The sequence below is a fragment of the Notolepis coatsorum genome (assembly GCF_963971535.1).
Source record: "Notolepis coatsorum genome assembly, chromosome: 4".
Lineage (NCBI taxonomy): Eukaryota > Metazoa > Chordata > Actinopteri > Aulopiformes > Paralepididae > Notolepis > Notolepis coatsorum.
In genome coordinates this window covers 147,645,463-147,671,312 of record NC_140168.1, presented here as the reverse complement: position 1 = coordinate 147,671,312, position 25,850 = coordinate 147,645,463, and the positions used below count along the sequence as shown (strand labels likewise).

The 25,850-nt window shown below is 42.5% G+C and overlaps 1 protein-coding gene across 1 annotated transcript in view; it reads right to left on the bottom strand.

The window, feature by feature from the left end:
- Positions 1 to 25,850, bottom strand: part of riok1 (RIO kinase 1 (yeast)) — a 131,174-nt gene that overhangs the window by 92,356 nt on the left and 12,968 nt on the right. The window contains exons 2-5 of the mRNA XM_084312731.1: positions 7,991 to 8,204; positions 6,303 to 6,393; positions 6,148 to 6,217; positions 6,016 to 6,058 (exon numbers count right to left, since the gene is read on the bottom strand). Coding sequence (XP_084168857.1) covers positions 6,016 to 6,058; positions 6,148 to 6,217; positions 6,303 to 6,393; positions 7,991 to 8,204 — 418 coding nt within the window. The remainder of the gene's footprint in view (positions 1 to 6,015; positions 6,059 to 6,147; positions 6,218 to 6,302; positions 6,394 to 7,990; positions 8,205 to 25,850) is intronic.

The window sequence follows — 25,850 nt, the reverse complement described above, 5'->3', positions numbered from 1 at the left end:
TGCCCGTTTGAAGCGACATATTTATGATTTCAAGGACATGATTTGAGACACTATCGAACACCCGCTTGAGAAATGCTGTTGGTATAGGATCGAGGCAGGAGGTGGCGGAATTACACTCAGAGACAATCTTACAGAGGTCAGGTAATGTAATACATGTGAATTCCCCCATAGTTATCTCAGGTGGGTTTCCACTCACAGCCAGATCTATATCAGAGGCAATGCTTGCTCTAATCAATGATATTTTTTCATTAAAGAAAACAGCGAACTCTTCACATTTTGTGGCTGATTGCTGCGGTATATGGGGGGGTGGCATGTTGATCAGCCGGTCGATGGTGGAAAAAAGTACCCTGGAGTTACCCATATTTTCTGAGATCATTTTGGAAAAATATTCCTTTCTCGCAAGTTGTATTGCCTTATTGTATGCGCCCATGGCGTCTTTGTATAAATTAAAGTGAGCTGTGAGTTTGAATTTCCTCCATTTTCGCACGGCTATCCTACATTTTCTCTTGTTATCTTTAACATTGGTTTTATTTAACCATGGAGAGATTCTATCAGTTTTTACCTTTTTAACCTTCAGAGGGGCAACAGTATCTAACACTGTTGACAAGGTGCTGTGGAAGTTTTGCACTATCTGATTTAAGGAGGATTCACTGCATTGGTCATATGATTTCATCATACTAGAGAATTTTGCTTCAGCTCTAGCGTCCAGAAGCCTTCTGTGAACTAGGAATTCGCTTCTGGTCTTATGTAATATTAGGCTTGTACCATAGAACACAAAATAATGGTCAGAAATTGGAATTTGTTTTACTGATACATTCTCAATGTTTAGCCCTGTTGTTATTAGTAGGTCCAGAGTGTTGCCATGTTGGTGGGTGGCCTCGTGAACATGTTGCATCAGTCCAAAACTGTCCAGTAGGTTCAGAAACTCGCAACCCCTGGGGTCATCCTTTTTGTTGATATGAATGTTTAGATCTCCATTAAGAATGATTCTATCATATGGCAGTTTTTTTTACACATCGGTATCGGCCCGATATCAAGATAGGGCCGATATGGGCCGATATAATTTTTTCTTTTTTTTAATTAAAATTTAATATTATTTTTTCTTTTTACATGTTTTGGCCTTAAATTGTTTCAAAATATCAGTAATTTCTGAAAATAAGTTACAAAAGTAAAAAAAAGTATGCGTTTGAGAGTAGCTCTTTGTTTGATTATCATAGAAAAGTGTTTTCTGTACAGAGATATCGACATCGGTGGATGTCGGTGTCGGCCAGAACAGCAATATTGATATCGGTTATCGGTATCGGCCACCATTTTCACATCGGTGCATGATAGGGAGCGAAATTAACTTTTTGACTCACCGGCCAGTGGCGGGTAGATGGGAAGAGTCTACCCGCCACGCATATTTCTTACCTGCCAATATATATTTTATATATACAATTTTTTTTTAAATAAAATATATATTATATAATCATACTTGTAGTTGTATTATCTGCGAGACATCGCCACCACGCAATAAGTCAAAATGCTTGCTATCTGCAAACAGCTCCACTGTCTGTTTTGGCTGTGTTGCTCTTCTAGAAAAATAATCCTTTCAGGGTTGCCTATTGAAATACTGTACACTTTCCTACTGTACACTTTCCTGATTAATTGAAATGGGGGACCCTGATGTAAACAAGACGAAAGTCTTTCTCTGGTCTGCATCCCCTTAACAATTGTGTGTATTGAGCTGTACTGTATTGTACCCATTCTGCAATCTGTTAATAAAGTTTTCAATCAATCAATCAATCACACCTCCAGTACAGAAACATTGTTTGAGTTTGCGTGTCAGGTAGACCATTGATTGACAGTCGAGTCTGCCAATTACATCACATCGCTTGCACTCCGTTGCTGCAGCTGGACCCATTGCCCACCTCTGCTGTTGATAACGCTAGCCAAGTTATTATACACAGATACAGTGGGCCAGTGACTTTGGTGTAGGGGTGTAACAATGCATCGATCCTAAGGGGGAAATTCAACTGCATCGATTTGAAAATGTTAGAATAGATTATCGCAATTTTAATGTGTACACGTTATGTTATTGTCATGTCCGTTACAGCCAACACACCGACATACGCTACTGCATCAACGTTATGATTAACAAAGCAAGGCATTCGTTTTGTTGCATTAACGTTATATTACTATTGCTATCGATAAATCTAGGTGTTCTAAAATCTATTGCTATTGGTAAGAGAGACTATAATAAGTTGGTGTCTCGGAAAACGAGAGCCCTGATCGCGGAGTTTCAGGAAGTAAACAAGAAAAATTAGAGCTTCCGATTGGTCATTTGCTTTATTTCCCATGAAACCAGTCACTTCACTCTACTGTGATTGGACCGTTGGCTTGAGTGCAATGTGGGACTTGTAGTTTTTTAACGATCTCGCAGCGGAGGAAAAAAAAGACGAGAGAGGCTATAATCTGTATTCGCACAGCGTGCGCGTAATTGATTTTTACCGTTCGCATACAAATATTTTTAGGGGCCTGCTTATGAACTACACGTCTACACGCCACACGGCGGGCAGCCCTCTAAGTGTCATGCGCCAAAGGTAAAAACAGACCGCCCCTGGCGGGCGGCGGGCTTTAGTTTCGGTCCCTGGGTGCATCACTATTCTTTTTGATGTTATAATTTTTTCTTTATTGTTTCTGTCTGTTTAATTGTATTGTCTGAGATGTTTGTAAATAAAAAATGCAAATAAAAATGTAAGTTAAAAAAAAAAATGATTCTATCATACCTGGTAATGCAGATCGATATGAGTTCTGAAAATTCCTGTATGAAGAGTGGCGAGTACCTTGGTGGTCGATACAATGTCACACATACTACTGGCATTTCTGTTTTCAATACAATAGCAAGGTATTCAAATGATAAAAATTTTCCCAGGTCAATATCACTGCACACAAATTGAGTGGAGATGATTGCTGCTATTCCGCCTCCCCTCCCACTCTGTCTGTTTGATTGATAGAATTTAAAATTGGAAGGGCAGGTCTCAATCAGTGTTGCTACACCAGTGATGTTGTCTAGCCATGTCTCTACTAAAAACATACAATGTACACCATGTTTTACTATGAGTTCATTTATCAGAAATGATTTTTGTTTCAGTGCTCTAACGTTGAACAGTGCTAGTTTTAGCTGTACGGGTTCTGTAGTGGGGCGTGAGACAGTCTGTGGTTGAACACTGATATTGATAAGGTTCGATTTATATATGGGACGTGATAATGAGTAATTGATTAGTCTTCTGGTGATCAGAATCGGGATGACACTCAACGTGTTTCTTTGTAGCTTAGGCTGCTTCTGTATATAGTCTACAGAGCTAGTTATGGTTGGTTGTCAGGCCAGTGATGCTACACATTGTATGACGTTATGTATTAGCACATTTACCCCCGATATGTTTGGATGGATGCCATCGGGTCTGTAATGGTCTTTCCTGGACCAGAGCAGATCAAAGTTATTTATATAGCAAAGTCCTATAAATAGGTCTGTAGCCACTGGTGCAACCAGAACAGACGGCTAAATCGCTCAGATCCACGACCTATGGATGGAATGGGGCCAGACACAATGCATATTTTGCCCAGGCTTTCAATAGTGAGTATTAGTGATTCAAAGTCAGATTGGAGTTTAGCGGATTGTCTAGCCATTACGTCATTTGCTCCGATATGAATGATAACTGTGTGGGCGGACGGATATCTGTCGATGATTTCGGGAGTACACTCTAGTAAGTCAGTAACTTTTAAACCGGAAAAACAATATGTAATGCCGTGTGGTATTTGCAAAAACCTGGTGATGGAATCTCCGATGAGTAGGATCTCTGGCTGTTCATGGATGCATTCCCCGTCGTAGATGGCCAGGTTTCTATGGTGAAAAGCCGCAGGAGTAGCGTCTGCATTGCTGGCGGATGTAGCCGGTTGGTCGGGCAGCAGCGCCGTGTGGAGGGGCTCGTTCACAGCGGCATTTCTATCGATAACATTCGCCGTTTGAATGATCGTACTGGCATGGGCTGCAGAGCACCGCAGGCGAGGGCATTTAAACTTTGGGGAGTTGGACCCATCGCGTGAGTCTGGGGAATTTGGCGATGCGAGAGCAAACAGGGCAGAGCGCTTTCTGCTCCGGGTTGCAGCTATATTTCCATGGTTGAGTCGTGAGCTGGAGAGGGCCGCCGTCCTGGCAGCTTCGCTTGGAGCCTGGCTAGTAGCTAGGCTAGTAGCTAGCATCGGATAGTCTTTGAGCAAAGCTACAGTACTAGCAGGAGACGGAAACGAGGGAGAGCCTAGTTGGCTGGGATCATTACAAAGAGGCTTGAATCGGTTTGATAGTTGAGGTGAATCAACGGGATCATATAGAGGAAGGGAGAGCTTCCTTCGGCCCCTCACCACTGTCGCCCAGGAGGGACTACTGGTGCAGCCTGCGTCCGCTTGTTCCATGCTAGCCAGCCTGGACATGAGCTCCGTTTGACGCTTGAGAAGATCCATTACTAGTATCTCGATGGACTTCAGTTCCGTTCGCATTTCTGCGACATCTGACGTTGGAGCCATTTCCTCGGGGGAGTTTAGCACTGTGAGTACTGTAGCGTGTAGCTGTAGCTATGGCAACAACAAGCTCCGATAGCTTAGGTCACGTCCAGTAAAAAGTCACATAAAACCAATAAATCCAACAGCATAAACGATATGAGCAAAAGTCACTGTGATCAGTTAAGATCACTGGTTAAAAAATGGTAGAAAGAAAGAAAACAAAAACGTAGAAAGAAAACAGTCTAAAGTTTGAAAGTTTGGGAGGTCCGCAAAAACACGTCCGTTCAGCAGCAACCGGAAGTGTAGTGGATCCAACCAACTAACACACAGGAATGTGTGACCAGTACAACCATAGAGCTGACCACTGTGACCAGTACAACCATAGAGCTGACCACTGTGACCAGTACAACCATAGAGCTGACCACTGTGACCAGTACAACCATAGAGCTGACCACTGCGACCAGTACAACCATAGAGCTGACCACTGCGACCAGTACAACCATAGAGCTGACCACTGTGACCAGTACAACCATAAGCTTCCACTGTTGGCCACTGAGCAGGCACACTGGAGCAGGGTGGGTTAAGTTAAGTGTTCTTCACTGGAGCAGTGTGGGTTAAGTTAAGTGTTCTTCACTGGAGCAGTGTGGGTTAAGTTAAGTGTTCTTCACTGGAGCAGTGTGGGTTAAGTTAAGTGTTCTACACTGGAGCAGTGTGGGTTAAGTTAAGTGTTCTACACTGGAGCAGTGTGGGTTAAGTTAAGTGTTCTTCACTGGAGCAGTGTGGGTTAAGTTAAGTGTTCTTCACTGGAGCAGTGTGGGTTAAGTTAAGTGTTCTTCACTGGAGCAGTGTGGGTTAAGTTAAGTGTTCTTCACTGGAGCAGTGTGGGTTAAGTTAAGTGTTCTTCACTGGAGCAGTGTGGGTTAAGTTAAGTGTTCTTCACTGGAGCAGTGTGGGTTAAGTTAAGTGTTCTACACTGGAGCAGTGTGGGTTAAGTTAAGTGTTCTTCACTGGAGCAGTGTGGGTTAAGTTAAGTGTTCTACACTGGAGCAGTGTGGGTTAAGTTAAGTGTTCTTCACTGGAGCAGTGTGGGTTAAGTTAAGTGTTCTTCACTGGAGCAGTGTGGGTTAAGTTAAGTGTTCTTCACTGGAGCAGTGTGGGTTAAGTTAAGTGTTCTTCACTGGAGCAGTGTGGGTTAAGTTAAGTGTTCTACACTGGAGCAGTGTGGGTTAAGTTAAGTGTTCTTCACTGGAGCAGTGTGGGTTAAGTTAAGTGTTCTACACTGGAGCAGTGTGGGTTAAGTTAAGTGTTCTTCACTGGAGCAGTGTGGGTTAAGTTAAGTGTTCTACACTGGAGCAGTGTGGGTTAAGTTAAGTGTTCTTCACTGGAGCAGTGTGGGTTAAGTTAAGTGTTCCACACTGGAGCAGTGGGTTAAGTGTCTCAAGAACAACAGGGTTCTAGCTGGAAACCGTCACATACCTGCTCAACGGTGGCTCGGTCAGACTTGTCCTTCACTCGATACCTAGTGAAGAGAGCAGGACATAAGACTGACAATACATTATTTATTTTCTCTTAATTATTTCATTAAAACGTTTTGGTGAAGTAACATACGTAGCAGCGTCTCTTTGTTTCTGCATTGTCGTCACTTTGTTGATTACAGAGTCGGCGTAGTTGAGTCTATCTGCAAGACAATTCACATCAAATTCACATTGCGCTCAGATTTAGCTACTTCCGTCAGGTAGAATCTGCTCCTGGTTTATTTTTACCTAGGTTAATCTTGTTCTCGTATTTCCTCAACACTTTGTCGGTAGGTGTAGACATCTTTGATGCCTTATTTGAAGGATTTTGTTTATTCATCTGTAAAAAGAATAAAACTACTTCAGTGATGGCAAAAACAAATAACTGCTGCTCAGTTAACCACTAATATGAAGTCATGAGTAGGGGTGTAAAAAGTTAATTGATGCATTGTGATACACCGATATAAAAAGGTGGAAATCAAACCACAAATCCAAAATTGAACTAAATGAATCACAATAAGAAACGTGTCGCTTAAACAGTAGATTTCCTTTTTAACAGTGGATTTCCACATTTGTTTTATCTCGATTATCTTGTTTTCATAATTTTTGGAAGATCATAATTAGGGATGGGTACCTTTCACATTTGAACCGATACCGGTACCGGTACCTGTGAATCGATACCGGTACCCAACGGTACCTTTTTTCGGTACTTTAGTCTCAAGAAATTTTATTTACCTACCTCAGTCGTAAAAAAAAAATCCAAACTTCAAATAACTACAATTTCGACAGTTTTCGGCTTGTCATTGCTCCGACTGCTTTGTTGTTGAATCAAGTCAAATCCTAGGTAAGCATATATTGTGCGTGTGAACGTTGACATGAAAAGAAAAAAGTAAAAAAAAAAAAAAAAAAAAGTAAAAAAAAAATGAATAAAAAAGTTTTTTTTTCTTTTTTCGGTTTCTCACTTGATTCGATACTCTGTAGTACCGACGTGTTTCGGTTCGGTACCTCAAAAGTACCGAATTCGGTACCCATCCCTAAATCATAATCGAAAATTACATTTGATTAATCGCCCAGCCCTAGTTGTTTGACTGAATTATTACACCGCTACTCACGAGTCATAAGAGTTGCAACTAGGGATGTCCCGATCACGTTTTGCTCCCGATCCGATCCCGAGATTTTGAGTATCTACCGATACCGATCTTTCCCGATCCGATAATTTTTTTTTTTTTCTCAACAAACATGACCATGTTCACGTCTTAAACTCATACTGAGGCTTTAGATTTGGTTTTAAATTGCATATCATCATTCATTTATTTATTGTCACAGAGCAGAAGAATTTTGCCAAAACAAACCAATAGTATCCAGCTGCAGAACGGCAGACCAGTAACACTCTCAGACCCAAACGCATTTCCTTTGATTTAATTATACATCAAATGATTTATGTCAAGGATTGCAATGCCTCGCTTGAATGAAGTAAACTTTTCACCTGGATAACGTCAACATTCAGGGTGAATGTAATGTGAGAAATTGGGATAAAAAAAATTATAATTTATTTGGGTCTGAGAGTGTGGCTGGTCTGCCGTTCTGCAGCTGGATACTATTAGTTTGTTTTGGCAAAATTATTCTGCTCTGTGTGACAATAAATAAATTAATGATGATATGCAATTTAAAACCAAAACTAAGGCCTCAGTATGAGTTTAAGACGTCAACATGGTCATGTTTGTTGAATAAAAAAAAGGTAAAGAAATTAAAAAAAAAATTTAAATCCAGATTTTTTTATTTATTTTTTTTGCCTATCCCGATCTTCGGAAAATCACGTGATCGGCCCCGATCCCGATCACGTGATCGGGACATCCCTAGTTGCAACCTGAACATCACAAAAGACACTTTGCGACTAAGCTCAAACAATCCATATTTGATGTGGTTTCAAACGTTACCTGAGGGTTCATGCCCGCCCTGTTGGCACAGTTGTAGCGTTTTGTCAAATCCATCCCCGTCTCGTTCCAAATCCAGTCCTCATCATCCTCATCTTCATCAGTGATATCATACTCTTCCTCTTCCTCAAAGGTGTCCTGCGTCAAGACATCCAATGTGATGTCTTTTATCTGGTGCGCTGTGGCAGGTAATCCTGGGTGAGCCGGGACGCAAGAACTGGAGAGAAGAAAACCAGACATGGACAGAAACAGAGGAAAGAGTTAAATGGTACATGTTGATCTGTACAACATGGGTTAATTTTCCCTTTCAAAATTCCAGATGTTTTCCAGGCCTTTATTTCTTAAAGGAACACACCAACATTATAGGAAATGCGCTTACCATCTTCTCCAGAGTCAGACATGAAGATAGATACCAATTTCCTAGCCTAGCTTAGCACAAATTAATGGGAGCGGATACGGACCAGCTAGCCTAGCTGTTGTTGGCCAAAAATACCTCTGCCAGAGTTGTAAGCTAGTGGTCCGTATCTGCTTCCATTAATTTGTGCTAAGGTAGGCTAGCTTGTAGATGGGTCGCTTTCTACTGAACGCAGAGAGAATTGGTATCTATAGTCAAGTCCATAAATATTTTTGGACATCAACATTGTTTTCATCATTGGATTTGAAATTAAACAATCAATGTGTGCTTTAAGTGCAGAATTTAATTGCAGCTTTAATTTGAGGCCATTTACATCCAAATCAGGTGACCGGGAATTACAACAATTTCCTCCTCCTTTTTAAGAGATCAAAAGTAATTGGCTGCTCAGTTGTTCCATGGCCAGGTGTTATTCCCTCATTATTGCATCTACAAGGAGCAGATAAAAGGTCTAGAGTTAATTTAAGTGTGGTATTTGCATTTGGAATCTGTTGCTGTCAACTCTCAATATCAGGTCCAAAGAGCTTCACTATCATTAGGCTGAAAAGAGCCGGAAGACCACAAGAAACAACTGTGGTGGATGACAGAAGAGGTATTTCCCTTCACAACAGTTGGCCAGATCCAGAAACAGGTATATCTGGCCAACAGGTATCAAGAGAACACTTCACCAGAGTGAATACAGAGGGTTCACCACAAGATGTAAACCATTGGTGAGCCACAAAAACAGGAAGACCAGATTAGAGTTGGCCAAAAAACAAAACATCTAAAAAAAAGTCTGTACAATTCTGGAACAACATCCTATGGACAGATGAGACAAAGATGAACTTGTGCCAGAATTATGGGAAGAGAGGAGTCTGGAGAAGGAAAGGAACTGATCCAAAGCATACCACCTCATCAGTGAAGCATGGTGGTGGTAGTGTTATGGCGTGGCCGCGGGCATGTATGGCTAACAATGGAACTGGTTCCCTTGTATTTATTGATGATGTGACTGCTGACAACAGCAGCAGGATGAATTCTGAAGTTTTTCAGGGTAATACTATCTGCTCATATTCAGCCAAATGCTTCAGAACTCATTGGACGGCACTTCACAGTGCAGATGGACAATGACCAAAGCAAAGGCATACTGCGAAAGCAACCAACAGGTTTTTAAGGCAAAGAAGTGGAATGTTATGCAATGGTCAAGTCAATCACCTGACCTGAATCCAGTTGAACATGCATTTCACTTGCTGAAGACAATGCCCCAAGAACAAGCAGGAACCGAAGACAGTTGCAGTAGAGGCCTGGCAGAGCATCACCAGGGACGAAACCCAATGTCTGGTGATGTATATGGGTTCAAGACTTCAGGCTGTTATAAAGTATTAAAAGTGACCATTTTATTTAAGGATTGTTAGTTTGTCCAATTACTATTGGACCCTTAAAAAGGGGGGTGCACAAAACCGTTGGCTGTTCACCTGATATATAGTATATGTAAATATCCATATTTCATTTTCATTCCATACCAAATCTCTATACCTAAGTAGTTAACCTCATCGGTGTGTCAGTGAGCCAATAAAGCATGTTTGTTCCTAGATAACATTTCTTCTGTTCAACTACAATCAAAAATGTAACAAAGCATCCGATTGGCTCACACAGGCACAGCACGTACGCACATAACTCAAGTATGGTATCGAAAAAAGTATTGTTTCTGTATCGGTATCGAATCCCAGGTATCGGTATTGGCACTGGTGTCGTGATTTTTCAAACGATACCCAGCCCTAGTGGCTATGCAATAAAAGTGTGAACTAGAACACTACACTCATATAGCTGATGATTATGTCTATTCTATTTACACTCTATAGCTGATGATTTTTTTTTATCATTTTTTTTTTATTATTATTCACATGAAACAAGACAACACATTAAACACAATCACAATACATAGAACTTCACAAGAAAATAACAAAAACAATAATACAGAATAACAATTTATACAGACAAAGAGAAAAGAAAACAGAGTTCAACCTTCTAAATTTTAAATCCAAGGGGTACTATCCAATAAATGGTCTTTCCCAGTGTTCAGCCCCGATTCCCGGCTGTGTGACCCTATATTAATAAAACGTACATCTCCAATTCACCACAAGGACCACTTTTTGAGAACACGACCCGAAAACAGAGCAATGAACCTTCATGAAAAAACAAAAACCTGTAGAGGTGTTCCATAGACTCACAGAGACCGTGTAAAAGTGACCAAACAGTGAAGAAATAGTTAAATAGCTGCCCCCCCATAAAATCCCCAGCTAAACTCAAGAGGACAAGACAAGAGACAAGACTAGGGATGCCCCGATCACGTTTTTTGCCACCGATACCGATCACCGATCGTCGTGTGCCATATCGGCCGATACCGATCCGATACCGATCGTTTTTGATTAAAAAGAAATTAAAAATTATTTTATATAATTTTTTTTTTTTTTTTTTATAAAATATATATATTATACAATTAGACTTGTACTTGTATTATCTGCGAGACCATCGCCACCACGCAACAAGTCAAAATGCTCGCTATCTCCACTGTCTGTGTGTACATACTCTGCTTTGATCAAATCACATTCGGCTCTGCAGATTTACCCTAGGCTCTGCAGATATACCCTACTCCCTCAGCTATCCCCGTTAATGACTGCGACGCAAGCCGGGCTTCGAATATGCATCGAATGAGTGTTATAAGACATTGATATCAGGGGCTGTCTGTAGCTACTGCTAGCCGGAAATATAACGTTAAGACAACGCCTCAGTGAACTATTTAGTTGAATGGGACATTTCGTTTTGAACAGTGAGCTAAGCTAACGTGAGCTAACAGAGGTAACATACACTACTACTAGATAACTAGACTATTGCTGGAGCATTTGTTGATATCAGGAGCTATCAGTAGCTAGCCGGCTAGATACCGTTCAGTTAGACAATGCCTCATCATGTATTAAACTAAAAGTGAATAGTTGACTGGGTCATTTTGTAGCGGTAGCTAACGTTAGCTCATGGAGGTCCCGTCCCACTAGACTAGACTAGACCCGTGTTTACATGCGTGCGGGAGGAGCTGGAGGAGGAGCAGACGTGCAGCACTGTGTGCAGCTCCCGGTGTCTGAGACAGAACTCAGCGAGTGAGATCTGTTTTGACGATCGGCAAAAATAAAACAGTAACGATAGCTAGGTAGCTAACGTTAGCTCAGGTCGAATGCACTATCTAGACTCTAGTTTGTGTTTACAAACTCTACACGGGTACGGGCGGGGCTAGGGAGGAGGAGCAGTTTGCAGGTCCTGTTCGTCTGAGACAAGCGAGTGAGATATCCACTTGATCAGTTTCCGCGATCGGCGAATATGACTCATTATCGGAATTCCCCGATCGCATATTTATACTGATTATCGGCCGATAACGATTGATGGCCGATCGATCGGGGCATCCCTAGACAAGACAGACAAAACATTTCCTCCTCCCCCTCCCAAGAGACCCCCAGACTCACCCGAACACGCACCTCAACCCCGCTCAGCCGCACACAGCGGTCCTGACCTTTTCGGCTGCTGCAAACCACAGGTCAATACCTGCCTGTCCCACCCCAATCACCCGCGCCGTGGATATCTCAAGATAAATCACATCCAATAGTGTTAGGGACCAGTTAATCACTGTAAGCTTCTCAGGCTCCTTCCATCTCATTGCTATTAGCTTCTTCGCTGCTGTGACACCCGCTAGGACAACCCTTTTTAGTTGAACGGACGCAGGTAGTGTCGTTATATCGTTCAGGAGTAGCGTAACAGCTGTGAATGGGATAGTTAAGCCACACAGATCTGAAAGTTTGTCCGTTATTGACCTCCAGAAGCGGGCCACTGGTGGGCAATCCCAATACATATGCATATAAGTGCCAGTGGCCTTTTGAGAGCACAAAGTGCACCGAGAGTCGGTTATCAGTCCCATAGCAAATAGCTTCCTAGGTGTAAGATAGGTCCTATGAATATAATTAAAATTAATTTGCTGGTGATTGGGGTTGCGGGAAGATAATGCCACATTTGCCCAAACATCATCCCAGTCAAACTCGGGGTCCAACTCCGGGATATCCACCCGCCAGATTGTATCCAATGATAAATTTTTATACGTGGATTGAATTAAGAGCGTATAAAAGTCTGAGACAAACCCTCTGGAGGTCGTCCTGTCAACTATGAGCCTGAGGAAGGGGTGTGGGTGCAAAGCTTGAGCCCACGGCACGCCATGCGCCCTCAGCGCTGACCTTAGTTGAAGGTAAAGAAAAAAGGACTCGCCGGGAAGATCATAAAATTCTCTTAAGTCCTGAAACGCACGGAGGCCGTTCTTATCATAAATATCCTCCAGAGTATGAACTCCCCTCCTCTGCCATTGAGGAATATTAACCGGCTTGTGCCCAACAAGTAATTGCTGGTTATTAAAAATTGGAGAGTCCAGGTGCCATGGGCATTTAACCCCACACGACCTCTGTACATTACGCCACGTTTGGATCACGTGAGTTATGATCGGTCCATACCTCAGCCGGCATTTCGAAATGGAGACAGTGGAGTACACCACATCCTGCAATCTTAGCGGTGAGACCGCCGCCGCTTCTAAGGAGCGCCAAGATACGAAGAGAATTGTGCAGAGTTCCTTTCTGCCTGTATTAGACTATGGCGATGTAATCTATATGCATGCTCCTTCCTCCCTGCTTAAAAAGCTGGATTCTGCGTCAGCGTTTCCGTTAGAACATATTCGTGCCGGTCTGTTTGTCCTGCAAGATTTCTATCCCCGGACATATTCGAGAAATGCCGGTCAGCCTGGTTTTCCTTTTTACCAGCTGAATGCCACCATCGGCGCCAATGTTAACGTTAATATCGCCTAATCTATGTTTTAAATTATGGCTATGTGTCTAATCTGCCCATCGCATTATCAAAGACTATTTTCCAGTCAGTGCTGTCAAGGCTGTTTATCGCGTCGTTTCCGTTTCAGAGCAGTTAGAAAAGCCCCCGTTTTGATATAAAAAACAGCTCATTCTGGAGCATTCTATGAAAATCGTCTTTTAGTGGAATATTCCACAACGTTGATATTCGTCGGCCTTTTTATGAATCGTTTTCAAATAAACGCTGATCAATATTTTTATATTATACGTGCACGCAAGCACATTACGGCCGCGGGCGGATAATCGCCTCGTTGATTTCCTCTCGGACTTTTAGTGAAAACGAAAGAAGACATTTCACAAAACAGCTTATAACTTCATCAAACTTACTCTGATTATCCTAACACTGATAACATAGAGTCCTTACCTGACATCAGATGGTATCCAACTGGTATATTCCAATTCCTGATCACCATTCGAAAAAATCGATACGTGTATGGATCCAACGCGATACTGTAGAACTCCATGAGAATGAACTGTGTCACTGGTAACCCTGGCTGGATCAGTGAACTGGAAAATGTGGATATAATGTCGCACCTCAGCCAGGATAATTAAACTTTCCACTCGGGCCTGATATACCTGTTTGTCGTTATGGTGGCCAGACAGGCTCAAAAAAGGAAGAAAAAAAGATTCACATCCGAGCGGCGCCATCCGCGCTTTATCAGCGTGAAGCAACATGTAATGATTGTTTCGTTCATCGCATAGGCTATTTAATTTGAGCCTATTTTAATACAATTCAAATAATAAAATTGTGCTTAGAGAAATTATTTTCACCGGACATTATGACCGGAGATATTTAAATATTCGGACTTCAACATATTTTGCCAGTCAAATACCGGTAATTACCGGCTAACGGAAACGCTGTTCTGCGTACCATACTGCCATACGTTTTGTAACAGGTGCAGGCTCTCGCACCCACCACTGCACTTTGTATCAGTCATTAGGATGGTCCTCTCTGTACTAGGGGTGGGAATCACCAGTTTCATCATGATACGATACGATATCGATTCTTTGGACAACGATACGATATTTGCCGATATCACAAAGTCTCTCACGATACAATACGATTAGATTAGATTCAGGTGCCTGCAATCGATATGAGATGATATCATATGCCCATTTAACACAATCAGTAACATTTAGATCAAGTAAAAAGGGTAACGAAAATATCATTTGACATTTGTATTTTTGAGCTCTTCCAGACATTTAAAGGAAAATCAATCTATTGTTTTTAATACAAATAGACCTCCTGTTCACTGTAAAGTGCCACGTTTTGATATATTGAGCTTTAAACTTTAAGCTCCATTTTTTGGAACTCAAAACTCAACCTAAAACCCCTCCCTACCTCCCTCTCCCAAACCGTTCCTACAACAATTTGTTGATGTTGCATGATCATGTATAGGCCTACATTTATTATGTATTATATTGTTTATGTTTAAATAACATTTAAACATCAAACTCCTCTGACCTCATCTGGTCTTTCCAAAGACGCGCGCACACACACACACAGAAAGGGAGAATGCTATGCTGTAACGTCTACACACACGGAGCTACTGCTGTTGTTCTTGGGCGGATATGAGACTCGCCACAGGATTTTCAAAATAAGAGTATCGATACGAATCGATCTTATTACATTGCATCGATCCGATTCGATCGTTGATAATTACACGATCTGGAAGAAGAGATCTTGTATCTCAATGGGACATTCCTGGATAAATAAAGGATAAAAAAAAAAAAAAAAAAAAAGGAGCGCCAAGATACAGCATCTACAGGTAGAGCTGCCGCGGTATTGATATTTTCCTTACCGCACGAATTTGCGCAATATTTCCTACCGCCGCGGTAATTACCGCACAGTGCGCACAAAAAAAAAAAAAAAGTTTGAATGCATTTTTTTTTTTTTAGTAGTCTACTCTTATAGCCTGCCTCTAGTCTAATGGCGCTTTCCACTGCATATTACCTACTCGACTCGACCCGCTTTAGGCACCTGGTACTTCGTTCCTTTTCCACTGCAGCCAGGTACTACTCCGTTTGGGGAATGGGGATGCAGGCGGGGCCGCCGCCGCTCGCTTGTGTACACTGAAAGCTCCGTGGGCATAGATGTCCGAGGGCTTGCAGCAAGCCAGAGTTTAACACAGTTTCAATCAATCAATCAATAACAACATTAACCAGACTCTCGTTGCGTCTATTCTGCCAAAGCTAACGTTACCTCTCATTGTGTATTCTACCAAGCAAACCCGGGTTTAACGTTACCTCTCGTGTATATCGGATAACAACAACAAACTTAACACATCAGCGATCTTGTTGTGACACTAAACTCTCCGCTCGGTGGTAAATTGGGTTGATGTCGGTTTTGTTTCATCAATAAATAAGGCAGAATACACAGTGAATCCATTCTTTTTTGTTTATTGCACTTGGTTCTGTCGCAAACAAATCCTGAATGAAATGCATCCTTAGCGAGGCAGTAAAGATGGCGGCGTTCTGTTTTCGTTCAGAGGCGTCGAGTGGGGGGTATCTGCAGAGCCGCAGAGCCAGGCTGGACCAATAGGGTCGCTTGGAACCGAGTAGGGTATATCTGCAGAGCCGCAAGCCGCAAGCCAACTTTATTATTATGATAAAAAACAGCGGTGATGCGGTATTCAGCCTAACTCTGCGGTGAGCGTGATGCAACAGCGATACCGCGGTAATGCGGTTATCGCGGCAGCTCTATCTACAGGGTCTAGCCAGCACATCAGAGGTCTCAGTGAGAAGGACCAGAAATAAAGCTTAAAATCAGGGATTGCGAGGCCCCCATCTTGTTTCCTACGTTGAGTAGTAGCTCTTTTGATTCTCGGGCGTTTGTTATTCCAGATAAATTTAGATACCATCGATTGTACCTTGCGCCAGTGGTCTATTGGAGGGGGCAGGGGGAGCATTGAGCTAACAAAATGTATCCTAGGCAGAACGTTCATTTATTTTTGATTATGGAAGCTCGGGCTTGTAGGGAGTTAGGAAGGGACGACCATCTGTCTAGATCCTGGCGTATTTTATCATAAGTACCCGTGAAGTTGTACTTAGTAGTTTGACTCAGCGTGGGGAATATCTCTATACCTAAGTATTTAAAATGTTCCACTATGAGGATATCAGCTGGTAGTCGCACCGCCAGGGACCGAAACTAAAGCCCGCCGCCCGCCAGGGGCGCTCAGTTTTTACCTTTGGCGCTTGACACTTAGAGGGCTGCACGCCGTGTGGCGTGTAACCGTGGCAACGAGTCATATCCGCCCAGCCCTGCAGCGGGATACTATTGGCTAAGGGCTTCTGCTCGCAGTGCTCATGTCAACACAGGCAGTCTGCTCTAGAAGAGCGGACCTCCACGAGCTACCATTACTGTTTAAACTATGACCCAGTCAACTATTCACTTTTAGTTTAATACATGACGAGGCATTGTCTAACGGTATCTAGCTGGCTAGCTACTGATAGCTGCTGATATCAACAAATGCTCCAGCAATAGTCGACTCGAGTGCATAAATACCTCCGTTCCCTCGTTAGCTCGCGTTAGCTAGCTCACGTTAGATGATCGATCTGTCCCAGTAAACTAAATTGTCTTAACGTTATCTACCGGGCTAGCAGTAGCTACAGATAGCTCCTGATATCAATGTCTTATAACATTGATTGAATGCATATTCTAGCTGAGGGCATGTTGAATGTGATTTGACAAAAGGACCGTAACGTTATAAATAGGTTCCAGCTGCATCGCCGGAGAATCCTTGCATGCTGAATGTAGGGTCTAGCTGAATATAGGGTCTAGCTGCAGGGCCGGAGAATCCTTGCTGGAGCTGGAGGCTACTCAAGTATACACACAGACAGTGGAGCTGTTTGCAGATAGCAAGCATTTTGACTTATTGCGTGGTGGCGATGTCTCGCAGATAATACAACTACAAGTATGATTATATAATATATATTTTATTAAAAAAAAAATTTATATAAAATATATATATATATATATTTTTAATCAAAAACATTTTGGCAGGTAAGAAATATGCTTGGCGGGTAGACTCTTCCCATCTACCCGCCACTGGCCGGTGAGTCAAAAAGTTAATTTCGCTCCCTGCGCACCGCCTTGGCCAGCTCATTAAGAGGTAGGCAGGCTGATTTGTTCCAGTTAATCTTAAAGCCTGACAATTTACCAAAGTCGTCGATTATTTCCAATAATTTTGTGGCCGACCGGGAAAGGTCATCCATAAAAATGAGTAGGTCATCCGCATAGAGAGCAATTTTGTGTGGTGTATTATTGATCATTATGGGGACGATGTCCTCTGATTGCCTAATAAATTGGGCCAATGGTTCGAGGGAAAGCGCGAATAGTCCCGGGCTCAGAGGACAACCCTGTCTAGAAGATCTGGAGACTGGGAAAAGTGTGGAACAGTTTTTGCCTGTCAGTATCATTGCCGACGGCGAGGCATACAGGACTTTAATCATATGAATAAAATTCTTTCCCAGACCCATGACCTCAAGTACCTTCCACAGGTATGACCATTCTAGTCTGTCAAACGCCTTCATGGCATCCAAAGACAGAACAGTGGACGGAGCTGTATTGTCTTTACTGTTATCGACTACATGCAACAGCCTCCTAAGATTATCTGCAGCCAGGCGCCCCGGGATAAAACCAGTTTGATCGCAGTGTACCAATACCGTCATAAATCTCTGCAGGCGGCGGGCCAGCACCTTGGCAAACACTTTTAAATCGGCCCCGAGAAGACTCAAGGGCCTATAGCTACCACAATCATTGGGATCTTTGTCCTTCTTGAGAAGTAAAGAAATCAGCGCCATGTTGACATCTCTTGAGAACTCCCCCTGTTCGATAGCGTAATTGATCATATCGAGCATCAATGGGCCCAGTTGGTCCCAGAAAGCTAAATACACCTCGGGTGGAATACCATCCCAGCCTGGTGCCTTACCCCTCTGCATTTCAGCGATCGTCTCCCTTAGTTCTATAAGGGTGATCGGTTTCCCCAGTTCCTTAGCCTCTTCCTCAGAAATGTGGGGTATCTCAAGCCCGCCAATGAACGATTCAAATTTAGAGTCGTGGAGATTAACCTCTGAGCTATATAACTGAGTAAAACTCTTTAAAAGTGTTGTTGATCTTTTTCGAATCAGTAGTGATTGTACCATGTCGCGTCTTGATCGAGGGGATATCCGAGAAATGATCATTCGAGCGTATTTTCATTGCCAATAGATGGCTAGGCCTGGAGCCGTGAAAGTAGTAATTTTGCCTTGTCCTATGTATCAAGAACTCAGACTGTTGTTTAAGTATGGAGTTTATTTCCTTCTTGACTATCTTACGTTGTGTGTTTAGTCGTTCACTATAGTTAGTTTACAAAGATGCGTATAGATCCGCATAGGCCTGCCACGATAACAAATTTTGCTGGGCGATTAATTGCCCCCGAAAATATCGCGATAAGCGATATTATTGCGACCGGTTAGAGAATTTTTTTTTGAGAAATTTATTTCCCAAAACTTTTATTTTGAAGCCCACCGCTCCGTCTTTTCCGGTGTTTTAGACTTTTATTTTGAAGCCCACCGACCGGACCGGAAGTATTGTTGTTATTATCCTAGCTTGCTGATGCTGCTGGTGGACTGGGGCCAGCTAACGTTAGCTTGCTGATGCTACTACTACTTCGACATGCTGCTAATGGGCTGGGGCCAGCTAACGTTAGCTTGCTGATGCTGCTGGTAGATCGACATGCTGCTAGTGGACTGGGGCCAGCTAACGTTAGCTTGCTGATGCTGCTGGTAGATCGACATGCTGCTAGTGGACTGGGGCCAGCTAACGTTAGCTTGCTGATGCTACTAGTAGATCGACATGAGCTAATGATAAAACAAATGTTGAGATTGTTGGTGAACAACTAACTTTAAGTTAGTTTTAACGTTAGCTACTAACGTTAAAACGCTAACGTTACACTACAAATAACGCTACTTGGTTAAAAGGAGCAACACTATTGAGAAATGTAGTTAAGCTATGTGGTGTTGCCCCACGGAGCTCCTGTGCTGTGCTCTCTGCTCTGTAGTAAAGCCAGCGGCCCGCCTCCCAACACGGACAGTGACTGACAATGGGCACTGGTTCCGCCTCATTAAAACAAACGCGCAAATAGCAATTAATCGCGCCCGTCAAAATCATTGCATTAATTTTAATTATCGCGGCAATTAATCAATTTATTGCTTATCGCGGCAGGCCTAGATCCGCATATAATGTTTCCAGTCCTTCTAGTTTTTTTTGATCGGGATTTACGTAAGTTGGAGGAGAAAAGTGTGACATGACCCCTGATAAATCCTTTCAATGCGTTCCATAGGACCCTGGGGTCATCGACCGTGCCAACATTGATCTGCAAGAATTCAGCTAGTTCACTCCCGAACTCAGAGCAGAAATCATCGTTCTTTAATAAGGTTGAGTTAAAACGCCACCTGGGAGCTCTCGTGGAGAGCCTGCCAAAGGTTGCCACAAGGAAAATCCCCTTGTGGTCCGAGAGAGCCAGGGGAACCAATGAGACGTCGAAACTATCAAACAAATTAGGGGATGCGAATGCATAGTCTATTCGAGAGAAGGTTGTGTCTGGCAGACAGGTGAGAGTAATCCTTGAGGGTGGGATTGGATAAGTGCCATAGGTCTGCGAGCCCAGTGTCCTGGGCCCACATCCTGAGGGCCTTAGAGGACCGTTTTTGGTCGCTTGTTTCAGAGGATCCGGACCTATCCATCTCCGCATCCCAGCACGCATTAAAATCGCCACCCACAATTAGGGCTGGGCGATATGGCCTAAATATGATATCACGATATTTTCTGACCTTTCGGCGATACACGATACGCATCACGATGTTTTTCTTTTTTTCCCCAAACAATTCATTATGAGGCTTACCAAGACAGTATTTGAGTTTGCAAGCTAACATTAAAGACAAAATAAAATACCCATGCATTTAGCATTTTTATATTATATATTAGATTTAGATTATTGGATTATTAGATTATATATTGCATATATTTAGCAATGAGATATTATATGATTTAGATATGAAATATGATGAATTGAAAATGGGGGACCCTGATGGAAACAAGACGAAAGTCTTTCTCAGGTCTGCATCCTCTTAACAATTGTATGTATTGAGCTGTACTGTACTGTACCCATTCTGCAATCTGTTAATACATTTTTCAATCAATCAATCAATCATGAATTGAAAATGGGGGACCCTGATGTAAACAAGACGAAAGTCTTTCTCTGGTCTGCATCCTCCAGTCCACTGTTGACTGTTGTTGTATTGAGCTGTACTGTATTGTACCTATGCTGCAATCTGTTAATAACGTTTATATTCATTCAGTCGGCAAACAGAATCATTTTGATTGACAGTCGCGTCTGCCAATTACGTCACATCGCTTGCACCCGCCCTGCTGTTCTTAGCACCAATCGGCAAGCGTCATTCGGCAAGCGTCATTTTTTACTTCCGCCATTAGAGAGCTCAATGAAAACATTAAACAACAATGGCAGCGGTAGCTCGCCGCGGCCGACGTTTAGCTTTGAGCTCTGCAGAATGACTAAACGACTGGAGGCATAATGATTTTACTGCAACGGATGTTATAATAAAAGCCTTTCCATACATCTGTCTGATTGAAAACGTTATTAACAGACCGCAGAATGGGCACAACGGAGTCAGCACGGGCTGAGATATGAACGGCTAATGCTTGCTATATCTAGGTCGACCTCGGTCGTTGCTATGTAAATACGCTGATGTTATTGAAAGTGTAACTATATAACGTCAATGCCACAAAACGAATGCCTTTGTTATCATAAGTAGTAACTTTTGATGCAGTAGTGTGTGTGTGGGGCGGCGCTGTTCAAAAGTGTCAACGTGTGGACCAGATTGACGCAACACAAGCCTCTTGGGCAAAACATCACGATATCCACGATACGTTTAAAAAGTGTATCGTTAATGAACTGTACCCGATATTTATATAATATCGTCATATCGCCCAGCCCTACCCACAATGAGCGTATCCAGTAAGTTCCAACATATTCTTCGTGATTGTATTATAGAACGCTGAATCAAATGTGTTAGGGGCATACAATGCTATTATTGCCATCTTCCTATGAGAGAACTCAACTTTTGCTATAGTAATCCTTCCCTCCGTGTCCGACCACACATCCAGGACTTTGATATCAAGGTTACGTCTTGTAACTATGACGACTCCTTTCGTCTTATCATCGGCTGAGGATGAGGAGATAACGTGATATTGTCGATTTGCTAGCCTTGACACATCACCCACCAATAAATGCGTCTCACTAAGGAGAGCAATGTCAATATTTCTTCTCTTCAATAACCAAAGGACACTGGCACGCTTGTGTGGGGCGTTAAGACCTCCTGCGTTCCAAATTAAAATATTCAATTTAGCCATGGTCGAGTTTGTCTAAATGCGTAGAGAACATACCAGTGCAGCCAGGCTGAGTACAGAGGCGCTGATCCAGGCGGGCCCAGACGGTCAATCCCAGGAGTTCGGAGGAGGAACAATTACACACATACCGTAATTCCTCTAATAGTAACCGGGTCTCAAATACAAGCCGGGTCTCTATTAATGGCCGGGTGCGCTCTTGAGCTAAGCAATTATAAGCCGGCCTCCTAATACAAGCCGGGTTACTAATATACTGAGCTGCATACTGAGCTAGTTACTTGATTTCACTTTGAAAACGTTGAAATGACCAGTGACCACCTGTAATTGCAGTTTACTATTTCATACAGTACTTGGTTTCAATAAATGAACCCAGTACATTTTACTGGGTTCAAACTGACACAAAATGTTGATTTATTCATTATGATCAGTTTGAAAATTTGAAATATAGGCCTCCCTCTTATACAGGCCTCCTCCTAATACAAGCCTCGTACCCGCTACAGTTGAAACAAATACAAGCCGGGGTTACTATTAGAGGAATTACGGTATAAGACAACAGTACATAAAACACATAAAAATACCACCCCAGTTACAACCCCCCCTCCTTCTACTCTAAACCCTAACCCACCCGTCCTATTATAAGCCCTCCTATACCCACTCTCCAATCCCCTCCCTATGCCCCATCCACTAAGGATGGTCATCTTCCTATCATTTCCCACTGGAGTCATGGATCCAATAAGACGCTCCCCACTCCGACCCCCCTCTAGATAAACCCCTGATTAAACCCCCACTAGTCCAATAAACACAAATAATAATAAAAATAAAATTCAATAAAGATATCGGTCGAAAACCACCTGAGCCTTGGCCCTAACATGAGATAACCATAATGGAAAAAATAGCCATTATTATATAATAACTCAACATCACCCCTGCAACCATCTATTTCCGAGTCTGCGCTTCAACGTCGCAATGTTATAGCACAAATGGATAAAGGAAAATTCAAAACAAAATTAAATTAAAGCATACCAGCAGATAGTCTAAGGCAGGATCGGGTCACAGGTAAATTGTGCAAACAGATGTCATTTAAACAAAGACAATAATAAGAAAGGGAAAAAAGGGGGTTATGGTCAAAGTGCACACCTGTAACAGCCCCTCTGAACAGGCACAACGGTTGGAATGACATAACCTATGTAAGAATAGAATTAAACACATTCATTAACCCGGGGATGGTAATAAGCAATACCTGACACAGCCTGTTATCATATATTGTTTATATATATATTCAACCGATCTTCTCCTACCGGAGCCCAAAGCTCAAAACAGCCTGGATATAAAAATAAAAGCATACAAGAAGTTAGTTAAGGACCCGATCACCGTTGAATTGTGCGAACCGATGACACTTAAACAGCAACAACAACCAAAGTGCGTAAATATTAACGGGTCTCGAATGTCTCAGCGCAGACGATAGACGCAGCCCGCTAGCTAGCCCGAGGCTAGCGCGTAAGCTAGTGATGAATCCGGATAGCACGTTAGAGTCTGTTATGTACATTGTTCAGCTAGCTCGTTAGCTTCCAAAGAGGCGATACACAAGTACGACCATGAGGTCAGCATTAGCAAGTAACAGAAGTCATTGGGAAGCCCCTCTAGTTGGATGGGCAGTGGACAGTTAGCATGTCTAGGCATGACAGCATGAATAGCCGGCCCTATCAATGTATTCAGGCCCACATCGCCAAGTCACTCACCCGTCATAGATATCAAGCTTAGGGATGGGAATCGAAAACCGGTTCCCGTTTTGTGTGTGTCCGTGTAGCAACACAAGTTTCAAGTTTCTTTAATAGTTGTCATTAGAGCTGCCGCGATAACCGCATTACCGCGGTATCGCTGTTGCATCACGCTCACCGCAGAGTTAGGCTGAATACCGTGTCACCGCTGTTTTTTATCATAATAATAAAGTTGATTGCGGCTTGCGGCTCTGCAGATATACCCTACTCGCAGGGACCGAAACTAAAGCCCGCCGCCCGCCAGGGGCGGTCTGTTTTTACCTTTGGCGCATGACACTTAGAGGGCTGCCCGCCGTGTGGCGTGTAGACGTGTAGTTCATAAGCAGGCCCCTAAAAATATTTGTATGCGAACGGTAAAAATCAATTACGCGCACGCTGTGCGAATACAGATTATAGCCTCTCTCGTCTTTTTTTTCCTCCGCTGCGAGATCGTTAAAAAACTACAAGTCCCACATTGCACTCAAGCCAACGGTCCAATCACAGTAGAGTGAAGTGACTGGTTTCATGGGAAATAAAGCAAATGACCAATCGGAAGCTCTAATTTTTCTTGTTTACTTCCTGAAACTCCGCGATCAGGGCTCTCGTTTTCCGAGACACCAACTTATTATAGTCTCTCTTACCAATAGCAATAGATTTTAGAACACCTAGATTTATCGATAGCAATAGTAATATAACGTTAATGCAACAAAACGAATGCCTTGCTTTGTTAATCATAACGTTGATGCAGTAGCGTATGTCGGTGTGTTGGCTGTAACGGACATGACAATAACATAACGTGTACACATTAAAATTGCGATAATCTATTCTAACATTTTCAAATCGATGCAGTTGAATTTCCCCCTTAGGATCGATGCATTGTTACACCCCTACACCAAAGTCACTGGCCCACTGTATCTGTGTATAATAACTTGGCTAGCATTATCAACAGCAGAGGTGGGCAATGGGTCCAGCTGCAGCAACGGAGTGCAAGCGATGTGATGTAATTGGCAGACTCGACTGTCAATCAATGGTCTACCTGACACGCAAACTCAAACAATGTTTCTGTACTGGAGGTGTGATTGATTGATTGATTGAAAACTTTATTAACAGATTGCAGAATGGGTACAATACAGTACAGCTCAATACACACAATTGTTAAGGGGATGCAGACCAGAGAAAGACTTTCGTCTTGTTTACATCAGGGTCCCCCATTTCAATTAATCAGGAAAGTGTACAGTAGGAAAGTGTACAGTATTTCAATAGGCAACCCTGAAAAAGGATTATTTTTCTAGAAGAGCAACACAGCCAAAACAGACAGTGGAGCTGTTTGCAGATAGCAAGCATTTTGACTTATTGCGTGGTGGCGATGTCTCGCAGATAATACAACTACAAGTATGATTATATAATATATATTTTATTTAAAAAAAAATTGTATATATAAAATATATATTGGCAGGTAAGAAATATGCGTGGCGGGTAGACTCTTCCCATCTACCCGCCACTGGCCGGTGAGTCAAAAAGTTAATTTCGCTCCCTGCCTACTCGGTTCCAAGCGACCCTATTGGGTAGAAGTGGTACAGAAAAGTTATGTGAAACATTGCAGACCACTGACTGGTCAGAAGAGAGACGCGTCACACTTTGTAGCCTCTGAACGAAAACAGAACGCCGCCATCTTTACTGCCTCGCTAAGGATGCATTTCATTCAGGATTTGTTTGCGACAGAACCAATTGCAATAAACAAAAAAGAATGGATTCACTGTGTATTCTGCCTTATTTATTGATGAAACAAAACCGACATCAACCCAATTTACCACCGAGCGGAGAGTTTAGTGTCACAACAAGATCGCTGATGTGTTAAGTTTGTTGTTGTTATTAGCTTAATACTACAGTCAGCCGATATACACGAGAGGTTAGGGCTGGGCGATATAACGATAACGATAAATATCGCGATATATTTTAATAATCGATATCGAATATCGAAATTAAAAAAAAATCGAAAAATCGTTTTTTTTTTTTTTTTTTTACCTGCAACAGGGCAGTTTTAAAACCAGAGACAGTGGACAGACTTGTCCTTCTTGCCTGCAACTTAAAGTAATGGCTTTGCTTGTTCAAATGACAATACTGACCAAATTCAGATTTATTTTTCTCTTGTCCATTTATTTTGTTTGCTTTCTAATTTAAAATACATTTTGAAACCGTCTGTACACAGTAGGCTATGTGTGCTAGCAGAACTAGACTCCAGTCACGAGTCACAGTGCACATGTGCGGTGGTTTGTCCACCAAAAAAGCGCCAAAAGATCGAAAATAAACTAGCAGAGCCAGAACTGTTCAACTCCTCTGGAGCCACAGCCAGCAGAGAAGC